Source organism: Spodoptera frugiperda, chromosome 3, assembly GCF_023101765.2.
Source record: "Spodoptera frugiperda isolate SF20-4 chromosome 3, AGI-APGP_CSIRO_Sfru_2.0, whole genome shotgun sequence".
Taxonomy (NCBI): domain Eukaryota; kingdom Metazoa; phylum Arthropoda; class Insecta; order Lepidoptera; family Noctuidae; genus Spodoptera; species Spodoptera frugiperda.
The window spans coordinates 1,942,348-1,958,558 of NC_064214.1; the positions used below are offsets into that span (position 1 = coordinate 1,942,348).

General features: G+C 34.2%; 1 protein-coding gene across 1 annotated transcript in view; it reads left to right on the forward strand.

Moving 5' to 3' along the window:
• Positions 1 to 16,211, forward strand: part of LOC118274183 (lachesin) — an 88,807-nt gene that overhangs the window by 17,467 nt on the left and 55,129 nt on the right. Inside the window, exon 2 of the mRNA XM_035591614.2 lies at positions 5,487 to 5,823. Coding sequence (XP_035447507.2) covers positions 5,703 to 5,823 — 121 coding nt within the window. The 5' untranslated portion in view covers positions 5,487 to 5,702. The remainder of the gene's footprint in view (positions 1 to 5,486; positions 5,824 to 16,211) is intronic.

A 16,211-nucleotide genomic window follows, 5' to 3' on the forward strand; every position in this document is an offset into this window, starting at 1 on the left:
TTACCATCAGGCTCGTTCACCAGTTTATATCATTAAAAAATATGTTAATTATAGTTGCCATATTTGTAGGAGAACGAATAGTCTTCTAGCGTATATGCAAACACAAGTATATCATTTGTTAAACAGCTTAATTTAGCTAGACCCGTTTGTTTATTTGACCCCAAATGACGACAGATCAATCAGATTTTTGGTATACACTTATATACTTGATGACCATACACATCAAAACCGTATTTTTTACATAACTTGTTTAAGTTTCATTTCATATCGTCATACACTTAACCATATTGTATCATTGAGATACTATCTCAATTTTAATATCACAATTTTGCACACAAGAAGTTATAGCATCGAACTTGTGTTGGATAAATAAAGTTTTGATCCAATCGTATCAGATGGCTGTCCCGTTGAGGGTTAGGGTCAGATAATATTAGCTGAACAAGGGAAGTGCACAAGTGTTTGAGCACGCTCTTATGTCTTGCAAAGTTGACAAATCTCGTTGAGATGTGTTGTCGTGATGGGAGTGGAAGCAATAACTGTCGTAGACAAAGAAAATAATGAAATGGTGTTGGGATATTTATTCTGTTGTGTCTTCAGTTCCCACGTAGGTTTTGTCTTACAAAAATTATATGGTTTTAATTATGTAGCCCTGTAGCTTTTTACATTTATTTTTATGATATAAATTATTTTAGGTCCTTTGCTCCACAGAAAAATAATCCATTACTTATTATTACTTAGTTTATCAGCATAATCTCCATCATGTCTACCTATAACACAATAACACATTGTTTTTCTTTTAAGATAGGTTGCGCCATACTAGAATTTTCTCCCGTGTCGTGGATGCGTTTACAATCATACAAGTTCACACACAATCACACCCAGACACGTAAGACAACAATTTGTGGATCGCAAAAAGAGTTACTGTAGAGTAAGAAGTAAGATGTTTTACAATCTCACAAAAAATCTCAGAGTGTTTGAACACTCGGATACAACTAGAATATTCTCTGAAAGGCTTTGTATTTAATGCTGACGAAATATTTTAGGTACTACATGGGTAAACAAAGCCACAGACGAGTAAGTACTTGATTGTTCTGAGCTGTCCAGTCTCTCTGAGTTTATTAAACAAACGCTGTTTTGAATTAGAATCAGTGCGAAATAAGGAAACAACCTAGATTTTTGTATTCCGTGAAAGCAACGTTGTTCAAGTATTATAATTTTGAGATATATTTACGAGATTATTGTATAGGATTATGATAGCACTTATGCAACTATTTCTATGACACTAGTGTTATAAATGGGAAAGTTTAAGTCGTTTGTTTGGATGTTTATCCGTCAACGTCACGTCACGCTGAAACTACTGAACGAATTTTGATAAAATTTGGTATATACAGATAGAGTGTGAGCTGACGTGGGTGACAGCATTTTTATCCCACGGAAATGCGGATGAAACCGCTGACAGAAATAAGTTTATAATGAAGATACCTGAGGTAGAAACACAAGATTTTATATCTCTTTCATTAAAATAATTTGTTTGAAAGACAATAATATAAGGTTGCATTTAAAATTTTCATTATTAAATCATACCCATTTACAATGCCGCAGAAAAACCCCTGCATGAATTTATTTGCAACGTGTTAATAATGGTTACTTCTAGTCACTTAAAACTCAAATAGTCAAGTGGAATTAGTCAGTTAATTATCACGAGTTACGAAAAATCATTACATTTAACAAGTCAGTAAAATACTAAAAGGAACCAACAACTTAACAATTAGTCCCAAATCTACCTCGGTATAAATCTCATTATACAAGTTTCTCGTCAAATATTTTACCAGCAAAACTTGCAAGAATATCTTTAAAACAGAATCCCTAATTTTAATTAGATTTACTTAGTTTTCAGTACTGTTAATAAAAGTTTTAGATCTTCCATAATCTAAAGTTGCTTACTTAATTTACTTACTGAACTACTTAATATATTTAAGTTATCCGTTAACTATAAAGTGATGAATGAGATAATGACGAAAACGATTCTAAGAATGTAATAGTTAAACGAATTTTGGCTTAAGTAGTTCGTAAACTACGCCTTAATTAAGTGTGATATTCAGAGGACTATTTAATTAAAATAATTTTATAACGAAACTTTCGGAGAAATCATATTATGATTAACATGTATTTGGCTTACTCACGAATTTATTTAACGAGGAACTCAACTAGTTTCAAGCCATGCTTGAGACTAATATAATTGTCGTATATCGCGAAATGCTGCTCATGAATATAAGCCTCTAAATAATTACGTGAGAAAGCAGGAAAACATAATAATTAATTTAGTATGACTCACGAAAGTCAAAATATAAACATAATATGAATACCATTTTAAGGTTAAAAAAACACGACAACCAACTACACTACTAATTATTCTAACTCTACAATGGTAACCATATTAATAAACTTCTTGATTAATGTGGGCACTCATCTTAGTGTGATAGGTATAAATTATAAACATTTGTAAAGGCCACCACGACTAGAATTGACTGAACAAAAAAAAAAACAACACGTTACCTAATCACATTTAAAAAAAGATCCTATAACTACTTGTACCAAAATAAACAGCTCAACTTACAGTTGAAAACACTCAATACTTATTTATAATACTATATTAAATCTGTACTTCATAATATTAAGTCGAAAGAGGCTGAGGACGGAACGTGAAGGAGTACTGCGAAGTCACGTTACGGAAACTGCCTTAAAGTCCCCTTGAGAATTCAAGTGCTTTTCACGAGAACGCTAATATCCCTTACTTATACCATAAAGCGAAGAAAATATAAATAAGAACCTTAATTAGAACGTATTATGTGTCATTTTGTAATTTCACATTTGTAATTTTGTCATTATGTTACTTGAAAGTTGTGTGTTTACCACATGCCACGTGTTTTGTTACTTGAAGAAATTGCTGAGCAGTTTGTTTGTTGATATTTTAATTTTTACTAAGTATTACGAAATACCGAAAAACCCTAGTAATACTTTGCCCGAACCGAATATCGAACCTGAGGCCCCTTATCTAGCAGTCGCACTTGCGACCACTCGACCAACGAGGCAGTCTATTTTCAAAACAAAATCCCTAATTTTAAGTAGATTTACTTAGTTTCAGGTGATTATTAACAGAATAAAAATCTATTTTAATTATAAACATTATTATATTTTATTCTTTTTAATCGTATTTTGAGCTAGGATTGTAGCTAGAATCGTGTGTAGACCTCTCTCTATTTTATTTATATGACCTATCCGATTAAAAATGAGAGAATTGCCCAGAAAGGTGTTTCTTAGCATATCACTACTGAATTCTTACCAAATAACTCGACCAACATAACAGTACGTTTACAAGAACATACATTATAGAAGAAGTACGGTACATAAACGTAGGAAATAACATAGTCCGATGAAAACCCACTTAGGAACTAAAAGCTAGGTTAATTGTAAACATAGCACAAGTATTACACGCAGTAATAAATATAAAGTAGTCTGCTACCGTAAAATAAAATTGTTCACGTAAGTAGAGCTATTCCAGTAGCAAATGAGATTCTCACAGTAAATGACGGTTCCATGCCTGAGATTCCTACCTCTGATAAACAAGAAAACGGTTCACATGTGCTATTAAAATGCTTTTTTAATCTACACTCTATATGTTATTATGTACGGATGGTTTTTAATTGGCTAGCTGTGTTATTAATTATTTTAATACTAGCTTCTGCCAGCGAGTTCGTCCGCGTTCCCGTGGGATAAAAATATCACCTAAAAGTATCCTATCACCCAAGTCAGCTCATACCCCGTCTGTATATCAAAATCATTTTAGTAAAATCCGTTCAGTATCTAGTTTCAGCGTGATTGACGGACAAACATCCAAACGAACAAACTTACACATTTATAATATTAATTGCGATAATAATTTAAATTTAAATTGCGTATTAGTAGGTGTCATTTAATAAATCTGACCGTTTAACAGCGAACTTCGAACCTTAGTAGGTAAGCGTGGAGAATATAGCAATCCCTCTTATGTTGAGGAGGCTCATAGTCCAGAAATGATGATCTCCCCGGAAAAACTGGTAGGTTAGGTTAGGTAATCCTCTGATTTGTATCTAACACAGGAAACATAATATTACTGAGGAAACGTGGGAGTGACAGTAAAGCTCTGACTAATCCCATATGAAATAAAAGTGATGTATTTATAAGACATACACAAGCGTATTTTATTTCATTTATATTTCTGTATTTTCCGAATTAAATTAATCTTTTCAACCGCTACGTGCTTGAAAATAAATAAAACTTAACAGAAAAAGGAAATGTGCGCGGATTTTCGTTAAAATAAATAATAATTTCGGTAAAATTCTGAATTGGAATAATGCCCAAAATGTCATTCAAGATTGGAAATGTCATAATAGGTACGAAATTAATACAATATGAAGCATTGCCTGCGGGGACCGGGATGCGGAGTTTTTATACTTTTATTTTTGAAGAATAAATTATTATTTTATATTTATTTATTCTTAATGGTAATATTTTATGTGTATTGAAAGAATTACATGTGTATTTTGTTTATTTATAAAATCTTTTTTTATAATCTTATGGAAATTATAAGAAGCTTTAACACAGAATAGTGGATGGAGTGTAAGGAGGCCCTGCAGTGAGACGATCATGGCTGAAAGCTACATCTAAATCTAATCTATGGAAAATCTTCTAAATTTATTTTTAAAAGTAATCGTGAAATTGTATTTTATAGCAATAATAAATAATAAAACTGAATTACTGGTTATTAAACAGATTCCTAAAACGGTTTTTCCTAGACGTATGAGAGTACAAGCATATTGTTATAAAACACACGAAAAATTTTCAAAACTTCCTTCTGTTTTGTCAACATTTTCCGTACACTGCGGTTTATATTTTTAGTTTTACCTAGATAAGCGAAGAAGCGGTGCCGTAGATGTTCGGTTATTATGAGCTAAAATAACCTACTTTAGTGTTACTAAGCCACCACCTGTGTTTTCTTTTATCTTAGTTTTATTTTCTTATAAGCTGCCTACATTATGGAGACATGGCCATAATGATGTAGATATGAAGCTTTTAGCTATGTTTCCTTAAGGTGTAGGTTGTGTACTAAAACAGGGATGGAACTTGTTTTGCTACGTTATAGGAATTGAGACTTTATTAATAAAACTGACCACGGATACAAACATTCAAGAGCAATCAACCCAGAACCACACATTCAGCAACTGCGTACACAGATCAAACTGCTATGGCCAGTCCGCTCTCCAAAGTTTCCATACAAAGTTATTATAGGTATATTTTTCCCGCATCCAATATCGTATCCACCATGTGAACTGAGCCCACTATGTCAAACGCCACGGTACGTTAACTCCGTGGTGTCGAAACCAATGAATCATTTTTAGTGAAAATTCCACACAAACTGTTCTTAACTCCATTTTCTTTTGTTTCAGATAAAACAACAAAGAAATAAAACGGGAGGCAGTGTCAATGCATCGTATACTACACAAATTACTTTTGTCGCCCGGTATAAATTCGCTGCAGTAAAAGTGTCGCTCGTAACAGTCGCATAACGTTCAGTGTCCCTACGACTTTTGTTTCGTGCTACAAAAGTGGTGTTGTGATGTTTCGACTTTCGCCTATAAAAGGCGGCATTGCCGAAAATTTGGATGTGTATGAAGATGGGCCATAAAAGTGAATTATTTTGCTCCCGCGGTGGCAAGATGCTACTTACGGTGTACGCGGCCCTGCTTCTCTGGAGGATAGACTGCGTCGTCGAGAGCACCAAAGGTAATATCACGTATATTCAATGTACTGAACACGTCACACAGTTTATATCGAATCGACGAGAAGTTATTACGGTGGCTCCAATTTGGAAGTCGATAGGTTGCGGTGAGGAAAAGTAATAACCAATCATCCGACTGGTGTTTTCTACATTTTATTTCGATTTGATAGGTTAAGGCTGAAGCGAAGATAATTGGTTTTCGTCGGTTTACGTCCCGTGACGGCTTTGTTTTTGGCGACGAAAATACTTTCGATTGACTTTGGGCGGCTAATGGACCTATTGATTAGTTCTGAACGCTCAATCAATTCAAGGTGTATTTGTAAGTTGGGAACAAAATTGACAGTTTATTTGGTGAATTTCATTCGATCTCCGATGAAATTCTATGAATTAAGGACTTGTATTGTGGCTAGTTTCGTGGAACCTTATTCAATCAGATTTGTGAACGTGACTGTGGTACTAAATCACGTTCTTCTTTTCTTAGTAACGGCACCACATCTCGATATTTTGTTGTTGACTTTTTCAGGGTTGCATGTATAACAAAAACATGTTCGTACAAGACCACAACAAGGCGAGTAACGCAACAAACTACTAACATATGCATACACACATACATATGTATGTGGAAACATAAACCAGTAGAGGTGTCCTTCATATCACAAAATGTTTTAACCCGCACACCCGCAAAAAATCCCTATCCGTTATTTATACGAATGTGCTTTATGTATACCACGGTCAAAATAAAGGGGAAATTTCATATTTTGTATGTATGGCCAGGGACGCAAGCTAGTGCCAGATTTAGAGTAATTTCTGTCTCACGTGTCGGCGATATATTTTATTTGTTTACTAGTGTTGTTAGACAGATGTAACCTTTTAGGCTCAGGGGATAAAGACGGATTTGCTATAAATTTCTCCGACGACAAATATAAACCTTGACATGTAAATATTAATTTGATATTTCAATTTTACATTTAATTATAAAAAATTCATAAAGGTAAAAACAAAAAATACATTAGCAAAGTTATTTCATAGAATGTTTTAATAAAAGGTGACTTAATTAATTTCAATTTTCCGTGCGACTGCGTTGGTATATGTACTATGTATTTCCCATTCCATTTTGAAATAGAAACTTCATATTTACAAAGCTTGAATATTATTTAGAGGTATTTCTGTGTAGCATTCTCCGTGCAGAATATAATTTTAACTAGATTTTTATTGCTTCCAATTTTGTCAAATGACAATTCTTGGGGATTTACATTGACTTTGCTTACAGAGAATTCAGATTAATATTGAATAGGTCCCAATCAAAAGTATCCTACGTTATTACTAATTATTTTCAAATTGATCAATTACTTTCAAAACATAATATTCAATGCAAAGAAAAAACCAATTAAATTGTTTTACCTTTATAACAATTGAATATATACCACAATTACTCGTATAACACCGGTGCAAACTCACAAATATCTTATTTAAACTTTCAGTTACAATTTCAATGTAGGTACGTAAATAATACAAAACTTTCTACCTCCATATCAAAAACTTGTTCCAAAGGTCACTAACAAAATGTCAACAGACCTTAATTGTACATATGTAGACAATTCACAAACGTGTTGTAAAATGTCAACTACATAACGAGGGTATCACACACTCGTCAAAGAAAGGTCATGGAGTTATAATCCTGATACACCTGGTATTATCAATGTCGATTTTCAGCTTTTAATACATAAATATGATATTAAATATAATAATTTGTACACTTAAGTATGGGAGAGCCAAGCTTCGGCACAAATTTAATGATGGGCCTACTCGACAGGCTGATACCACGGCCTCACAGAAAACCGACGTGAAACAACTCTTTTGTTTTGTTTAGTTGTGTGAGTGAGATTCCCGGAGACCCAATTACCTCCCTTCCCAATCTTTCCATATTTCTAACCCCCAAAAGGCTGGTAACGCACTTGTAACGCCTCTGATGTTTCGGGTGTCCATGGGCGGTGATTGCTTACCATCAGGCGATCCGCCTGCTCATTTACCGGCTTACAGCTTAAAAAAGGATACGATTTTGCGGGGGTACTATCGTGCCCCTAGATTAAAGACATGATGTTGTTTTTTTTAAAGAAACTAGTTTCTAGTATAATACTTTACAGTTCCTGATTTCCTTAAGCAGTCACATTAGCCATTATTTAATCAACGAGACAGTCATAAGCCGTACACATGACTCGATAATCTCCCACCTGAGTATAAGTAAATTGAAATACACATACATACATATGTATAACTCTACACGTTACTATTATCACAGGATTAATTCCCTATATCTATAACCCTTCACTAACAAGCTCCGAAATCTAATTAAAATATGAATTGTTAAATGGTTTAACATTATATTTTGTCTTGGGGGTTAATTAATTTTAAACGAAATGAAGGTATATTACGAAGTTATTGTAACCGACACGTCTTAAAACTAATTAATTTGTTTAAGGTACCCATTAAAGGGGAACAACGTGATTCATTTTTGCTAAAGGTGTACACACGACGACACTGTCTAGTTAGCAGGCATCGACATATTGTATAACGCTGTAAATGTGTGTCGATGTGTAGCCTGCTAACAAGTTAGTGTTGTCGAGTGTACAAAGTACCTTATTGGTAGGGTTATTCTCGGGAATAGTTTAGAATATTGTACTTAGGGCTTGGCAATGTAAGTCCCCTCTTTGAGGAGTGGCTTAAGAGGCGCCACGGCGTCCTCATCCACCACCTAACGCAGGTGCTTACCCGACATGGGAGCTTCAGTAGGTTCCTCTTTCTGCGGCACGCGCCTCAAAGAGCCATCAGACCACCACATGATGGTCCGGCTCGATAAGCACGAGTAGGAACGGGGTGGTTTTTAGTCGGTAAGAGTCTGACACTCCCTCTCGCCTCGCTCTGGCAAGAAAAGTCATTGGATGATTTTCCTCCCTTAAAAAAAGGGCTTGGCAATAATCACGTCATTAATACATGATAAGGAATCGGAATAATCGTTATTCAATATCCAAAAATATAGATGACATGCTGTGTCCAGCTGTATCTATAAATTTGATATCTAAGCAGATAATATTTTACGTTCCGATTATCATAAATCGGTAACCACTCCCTGTTTAATTGATTACTATTTCAGTAAAACAAAGAGAACAATCTTTGTTTATTAGTTCTGACCTGACTTGATTATAATAGTCACTACTGTAATTCTAGTAATCCAAAATCTATTTTATTATAGGACTTAGACAGTAAAGGACATAACACACTTAGCATGCACCGCTCCAACCTAGCAATTAAATTGTCATTTAAATTTGAACTTTAAAAGTCAATACATAAAAGCCGATGTCCAGCGCAGGGTCCTCTTGAGTTGTAGTTGAGGTGTCCGTGCGATTTCAACGTACGGATAAGGTGGGATAAGGAGTGAAAACATCGGGCCGGTGCAAGCGAAACAACGCCGCAACTCTCCATCGGTGCGCTGATTGCAAGCTTGCACTTCGCGGGCGACGCATCGTAAGCACACTGGCAGCTAGCGGAGTCGTGCTTGTTAAAAATGTGCTTTGACAGTAAGGCTTTACAGCTCCTTACCTTCTATCATTAATGGAATAAAATAAAAACCATCTTCAATTCCTTACCAAATGTCCTATATTTAATCATAGTATTATTTTATAGCGCAATTTAGGAGCAATAAAATTGCGCCGAAGCGGACGAAACCTTGAACTCGCAATACGAAAAACAATAAACACGCCCCTTTATTGCCCGACGTGGGACAACAGTAAGCCATAAACTTACTCCACTAGTGGATACAAATCTGAATTGTGACGCTAGCATTAAACATTCATGTACCTACAGAGCTACTAGCCCACCGCGCAAGGCACGCCCCTGGGACCGACAAAACGTAACGAACCGACCTCCACCATCCTTTTATGTCCCAGATACATTTTTCTGCCTGCCACACACGCGGCTGTCTTCAGATATATTATTTATGTCGTCACACGTCCCACCCAAATAAAAAGATGTGGTTACTGTCTACAAAGAAAAAATCTTGAAAAACAAAATCGGTACTTTATTTATTTTTTTCGTTCTGATACCTCTCACCCGGAGTCAAGTTACAAAGTTTTTATAGTACACAAAAGGCCATTAAATCAATCACGTTTTCAATGAAAATGGTATTAAAGAGAAATCGGAGGAATAGCTTGCTCACCTTTAGCAAAAAGTCGGTCTGCGGCAAGGCTTTCCACTAATTCTGAATTTAAATGCATGAGATCGAATAGGTTCACGCAGAGTGGATCCCGCGTTGAGTTTTCCGATTGCCTGTGCTTATGTATTTAGGAGAAAAATGGGACTTTAGGTCGTACTTCAGCTTTTACAAAAGACCGTTATCAAAAGAATCTTTTGAATAGATTTACATACGCGCGGGGCGAACGTGTCACCCTCCTTTGTGTCGACTCGAACAATATTGTTTGAATCGATAGATGTGATTAATTCTCTATAGTGTTGCTTAGATCTCGTGTTTGTTAAGATAAATGTATTTTTCTATAGAAATATTTCTTTACGCATTCGCAAAAAAATCGTACAATAAAAGATACATGTGAAATATTTTTCTCCTTATTTCATAGGAGGGAGAAAAGTACATGTAGGGTCATCCTCACACACGAAATAAAATAGAAGATTATCTTACAAACAATTAAGGAAATTAACATATCCACTAAATCTCATTAGCTTCCCATAGAATTAAAGTCAAAACTAAATCCGATTCATTCATCAACCAACTTAAAAAACTAAAACGAATCCGATTACAGTTTTATTCTATCGCCATCGCCATTACAATATAATTTACGATCGGTGTGAATGTAACAGATGTCTAGTGCAAGATAGACCCGGCCGCATTTAAATAGAGGCGAGCTGTCGTTGACATAAAGTGCCATTGTGAGTCACCCCTAGAACAGGGCGCAAAAAAGAACTCCCTTCTAATTGTTTGCACATTTCGCTCCTCCCTATTATGGGTCGCACGCGCTTGCCGAGGGGTGTCGATATTACTAGGCGCTACAATTAATATTAATGTGTCCTTGGAGCTATGCATGATATTAACGTAGTATGTTATTGCTGTATTATTCGTCGTATGGCTTTATTGTAGCAATAAAAATTAAAAAAATGTTTAATTAAATTTCAATGTAGAGAGTATCATTAAAATTAAAGCTTCATTCGGTGATTTAATAAACAAATTACTTATAATATTGATGTTTTCATATTTATTTTAATGATTAAATGATTCATCATTCATACGAATGGAATATTTAATAACAATGCTGATATTACACAAATATTTATCTAAAAACCCCTAATATTTACAAAGGAAGAAAAAGAGCAAATCAGTCACATTGCAGCCCTATTCCACTGCACACATTGTCAATCCATCAGTCCCCTACATTTCTATTGTGTTTTTAAATCACCATTGTTGTTCCAAGTGGCTATTTCTGGATCATTTTTTTCGCATACCGCCTACGACTTGGGTACATTGGTACCCTACTCCAATTCCCTCAAGCCTATTGCGAGTTTTCTTACGTTAACGCAATCGAAACGTTACCGCGCTCTGATTGGTTGGTAAATACGAGCTGGCCAATCAGAGTGCCAAACGTCATAAACGTGTCAATCGCGTTTTAACGTAAAACAAACTCACATTAGGCCCGCAGATTACTTTATCAAAACGTCTCTTCGAGATTTACGAAGGCATTTAAATAAACGACAGTCTTTATGGTATAAAGATGCGTCTGAAAAAATAAATTCGTCGGCCATTAAGATTGTTTAAAATAATAACGACTTATGTTTTAATGTTTTGACGATGTCGCCGTGTTTCTTTTTTATCGGCGTCCTTTTACGAATAGTACTAAACTTTATGTCGGGATTTTATTTAGTTTTAAGAATTTAAATATTGCCAGATTCACTGGATTTAATGTGATTCTTAAGATGATTTTAGGTTACTTTAATGACGCTATTGTAGGTTAATGTGTTTATTTAAAGAAATGTTTCGAATTCGGTATCTTGTGTCAGATAGAAAGTTTCAATAGTAACTTTAGTTAAATAATGTTGTCAAAACAAAGTGTTTTGGAAAACGAGCCTCTGTGAAAACTGTCACATGGGTATTTACCATGTCGTATTATTGCTCTTATTATGATTGCGATAGATAAAGAATTGAGGACCTTGATTTCTACTCGTTTATATATAAACTTAAAACATAGTATCAAACAAAATTTAAAAGAGCCCCTGTATCTTAGTGAATACTGCATAGTCTTAAATGTTCAAAATCAAAAGATTTACAACATCTTCTCCAAGACTAGAACAATACACACTCTACACAGGTTGTTACATCTAATTTAATACACTGCAATATTACAGTTACAACATTAGAACAGTTACTAGCACATTACTCTAACTAACACTGAACCACAATATAATAACATTAAGTTTAACTACTACAACTTAGAGTACTATTACTTTATAAATATGACTATTACTACATCTGTAGCCTTTGTTATTGTTATACTCAAGAACAGTGCTAACAAAGGCCTTTTGTGTATATTTTACGCAAAATAGTTTTGGGTGTAGTTTAAACATAAGTAAATATGAAAGGATTTGTGAGTTTGAGCTGTTATGATGTGAAATGAAAATGTCGTTTTATTTTCCTTGAATTTTTTGGGAATGTGTCTACTTTTCGGATGTTATGAAATTTTTCTGTGTCTTGTAAATAAACATCAGTTCCTTAATTTTTCCGAATTTTATACAAAAATTACATTTAAAATATTAATTACAAAATTTTTATTCGATTTTAAACTTCATACTATATCCTAGTGTTACAAATATCCTATAGTATTTACAAAAAAATATACTCCATGTTATGCAAATACTCAAATAGGTACATACCTACATATAAAATGACTTGAACATTTTTCCTCATGATACGTAAAATATCTTGCCAACATTTTATAATTTACGTGTTCAAAACAAAAGAATGCATCATAATCTATCACCTTCGAACATCGTCATACATCATTCTCAAACTTAATAGTCTTTGGAATACACAGATGCAATTTTAAAACACGAGGCGAGAGCCCCTATTCCCAAGTCTATCGATACAGCAAATCTTCGGCTCAACAGCCAATACGTTTAGCGCGTAATAAATCACCCTGTAACACCCCTACACTACCGAACCCATTATTTGGGGTAACCGTGCGTTTACCCCTACCTAGGGATAGTGATGTGCAAGGCACAACTTGATTACGTCATTACCCCATGCAGTGTACAAGATTAAAAATCATCGATACTGCTAATGAACTCGTCAAAATATTATTTATTGTTATTCGTCCCTTAAGATTTTGGGGTGAAATTAGTACTGGGATAAAATATGAATCATGATTTTTAATTTAATTTTTTCTTATTCTTTTTTTTAGCAAGGGTTTGAATAAATTAATTAGTTTACTGTTATTCTCAATTCTTTTTCCTTTAAATTTTAATAAAGTAAATAAAATGTTAACGGAATCCATTGAATAAGTTAATGTAAATATCGATGTATACAAGGAAAATTTTATTGAAAATACACAGGTTCGTAATAAATAAAAATACTGTTTTTAAGGCTTTAATAAATTAACCAACAACTTCTCGTAGAAGTTCTGAGGTAAATGTTTGGTGGAATATAAATATAAATTGTAAAATATAGTTTACACTACATACAAACAGTTTTAAGTGATATGAAACTATTATTAACATACGGACAAATCAAGATTATGCAGCTACTGTACATGAGACCACCACAGATGGTGCCCAGTAGGGCTGGTGCCTGATCCGAAAATGCGGATTACCGGGGCTCCGGCTCAAAAAGCAGAAACGGGGTGGTTTTGGTCAGTAAGAGTCTGACTCTCCCTTTCGCCTCGCCCAAGGTGGGAATCGATTGGATGATGTCCCCCCTCCTCAAAAAATGCCATTCTCGGGGCATACCAATATTTTGAAGCGACTAACACAAGTGCTGCTTGCCCCAAACATAATAATTAAAAGCATAATTTTGTAAAGAACTATTTAGCTGTACCCCAAAAGTCGGGTCATTTGTACATGTGATTGTCCGCATTTATCAAGCGATGCAATTTTCCCCAGACGTGCATAACATTTACGAATTTCGCTTAAAACACATGACTCTGAGGTTAATGTGTTTGCTCTATGCAAGTTTAGATTACAGGGGAATTTGTGTTTTTATTACTAACATACGTAGGGTACAAATAAATGCGTGTTTTAATTAATCTTTTAGTTTTGGTAATGGAAAGTAATTTGTAGGTCAATGTGATGTTTTCCTTAAAATACTGCAGTTGCTTGAGGGAACTATTAACGTGATTAATTTCAATACATACTTGTTGTACTATATAATTCAATTTAAATAATGAATAAATAAACACTATATACAACTTACTATAACTTAAAACTAAAATGAAGAAAAATAAATAAAACTAAAACAAAAATTCTAAAATTGGAAAGTTTCTAGTTACAATACATTCTTTATCACATAAGGCAATAAACACAACTGTGTCAGTTGTCAACAGTGTCAAATGACTACAACTGCAAAATGTTCCTCGTTTTCCGACCCTAAGTTCTATGGTATTATTGAGTTTTTGAAATTAATGGTTTCCTTGCACCCTCTCTCTAAGTGAAACTAATTATGTAATATACCTAATTGTTTAAAATAAGGCACCCTATAACTTTACTAACTTTTACGAAGCCTTACAAAAATTAAATAATTACTTGATATTGTATATGGTCAGTCTTTTCGGAGAATTATCATTTTGACGTTATATAGTAGAACATATTTAAGTATAAGTTAAGATTTATAAATAAGTGGATCTGCTCTTGACATCGTGAAGAGTTATTAAAATCTAAAAAAGGGTCGTTTCTTTTATCTTTTACGTAGGTATTTCAGTTACTAAAAATGTTTTTTTGTCAGTTCATTACCTCTTGACGCAGCACTAAAACATTTTTGATGTTTAGCTGATATTTTACTGAGAAATCCTTCGTCAGGTAGTTATTTAAATATTTTATTTGGACAGGCGCTCTTTTTGAATTTATTGACCTAGCTTCATGTACCGTATTATAACGAACTATAAAATTGGTTTTGTTATTTGTTCTGATTTACGTAACGTGTCTCTTGTCATAGATGCTACAAAAGTGAGTTAGTTTTTAGGTTTTAACTATTTATAAAGGTATAATATTCTTTTATTTTGTTTATTACGCCAGTTAACAAATAGACGGATCACCTGATGGTAAGCAATTGCCACCGCTCATGGACACCCTATACACAAGAGGCGTATTTACGTTGCCAGACGTTGGGAATTTTTTGTTGGAGTTTAGAAATTTAAGGGTTGTTGGGGAATCGGGGACTGGGAAGGGGTAATTGAGCTTCTAGTAACCTCATTTACACAACGAAACACACGCAAGCGTTGTTTCACGTCGGTTTTATGTGAGGCCGTGGTATCACTTCGGTCGAGCCGGCCCATTCATGCCGAAGCATGACTCTCCCACACTTATGATATTGCTAAGACTTTCTATAACAAAAATCTTTCACTTAACTCATTGTTTTAGTACAGAACGTTCCACTCAGTAAAACATAATAAATTCAAATTTATTATCATTTCTCTAATCAAAAAGTCATTTACAATATTAGAACTGTTCCTTTCCACCAAAAATAATATAAATTTACGTAGAAACGGAAATCTTTATTAGGAGTCTCCCTAACTCACAGCTTCACCTTAATCAGGTAATAAAAACAGTCTACTTGTCCAATATTAGGCATCATTTATATCTATTAAGGCGGCTAACTTAGGAGGGTCGTTCAAGGCATTTAGAATTTGGTGTTGTCAGTGTCTTCGTCAATTTTTGTAATGGAATGGACAGGAAAAAAGATCAAGTGAAACAAAAGTAGTCTGGTTTTTGTATGAATACGTTGATTTAATGGTAGTCTTGAACAGATTAGACTGCTTTAAAAAAGTCTATCTGCGATTAATCGGCTTTTACCTACTATCTTTTTTGGATATCAAATGGACATTTAGTCAAATAAAAACCTTTTTCATTTGGGAGATACGCAAAGATTTACACAATGACACCTTACGATTTAACTGTACAGTTTTAACTGAATCAAATCAAGAATAGAAAAAAACTACAGTTTAACTATACACTTACAGTTAAAATTGCACAGTTAAATCGTAAGGTCGGTCGCGTGCATTACATTGAAAGCTCTATATATTGCAGTTCTCGCTACCGCAACAATCGAGCAGTCAATATAGTAGCTTTTAATTTTTAAGAACTAAATTTAATACTTCAAGTTGTATTCTAAAATAACCTTTACTAC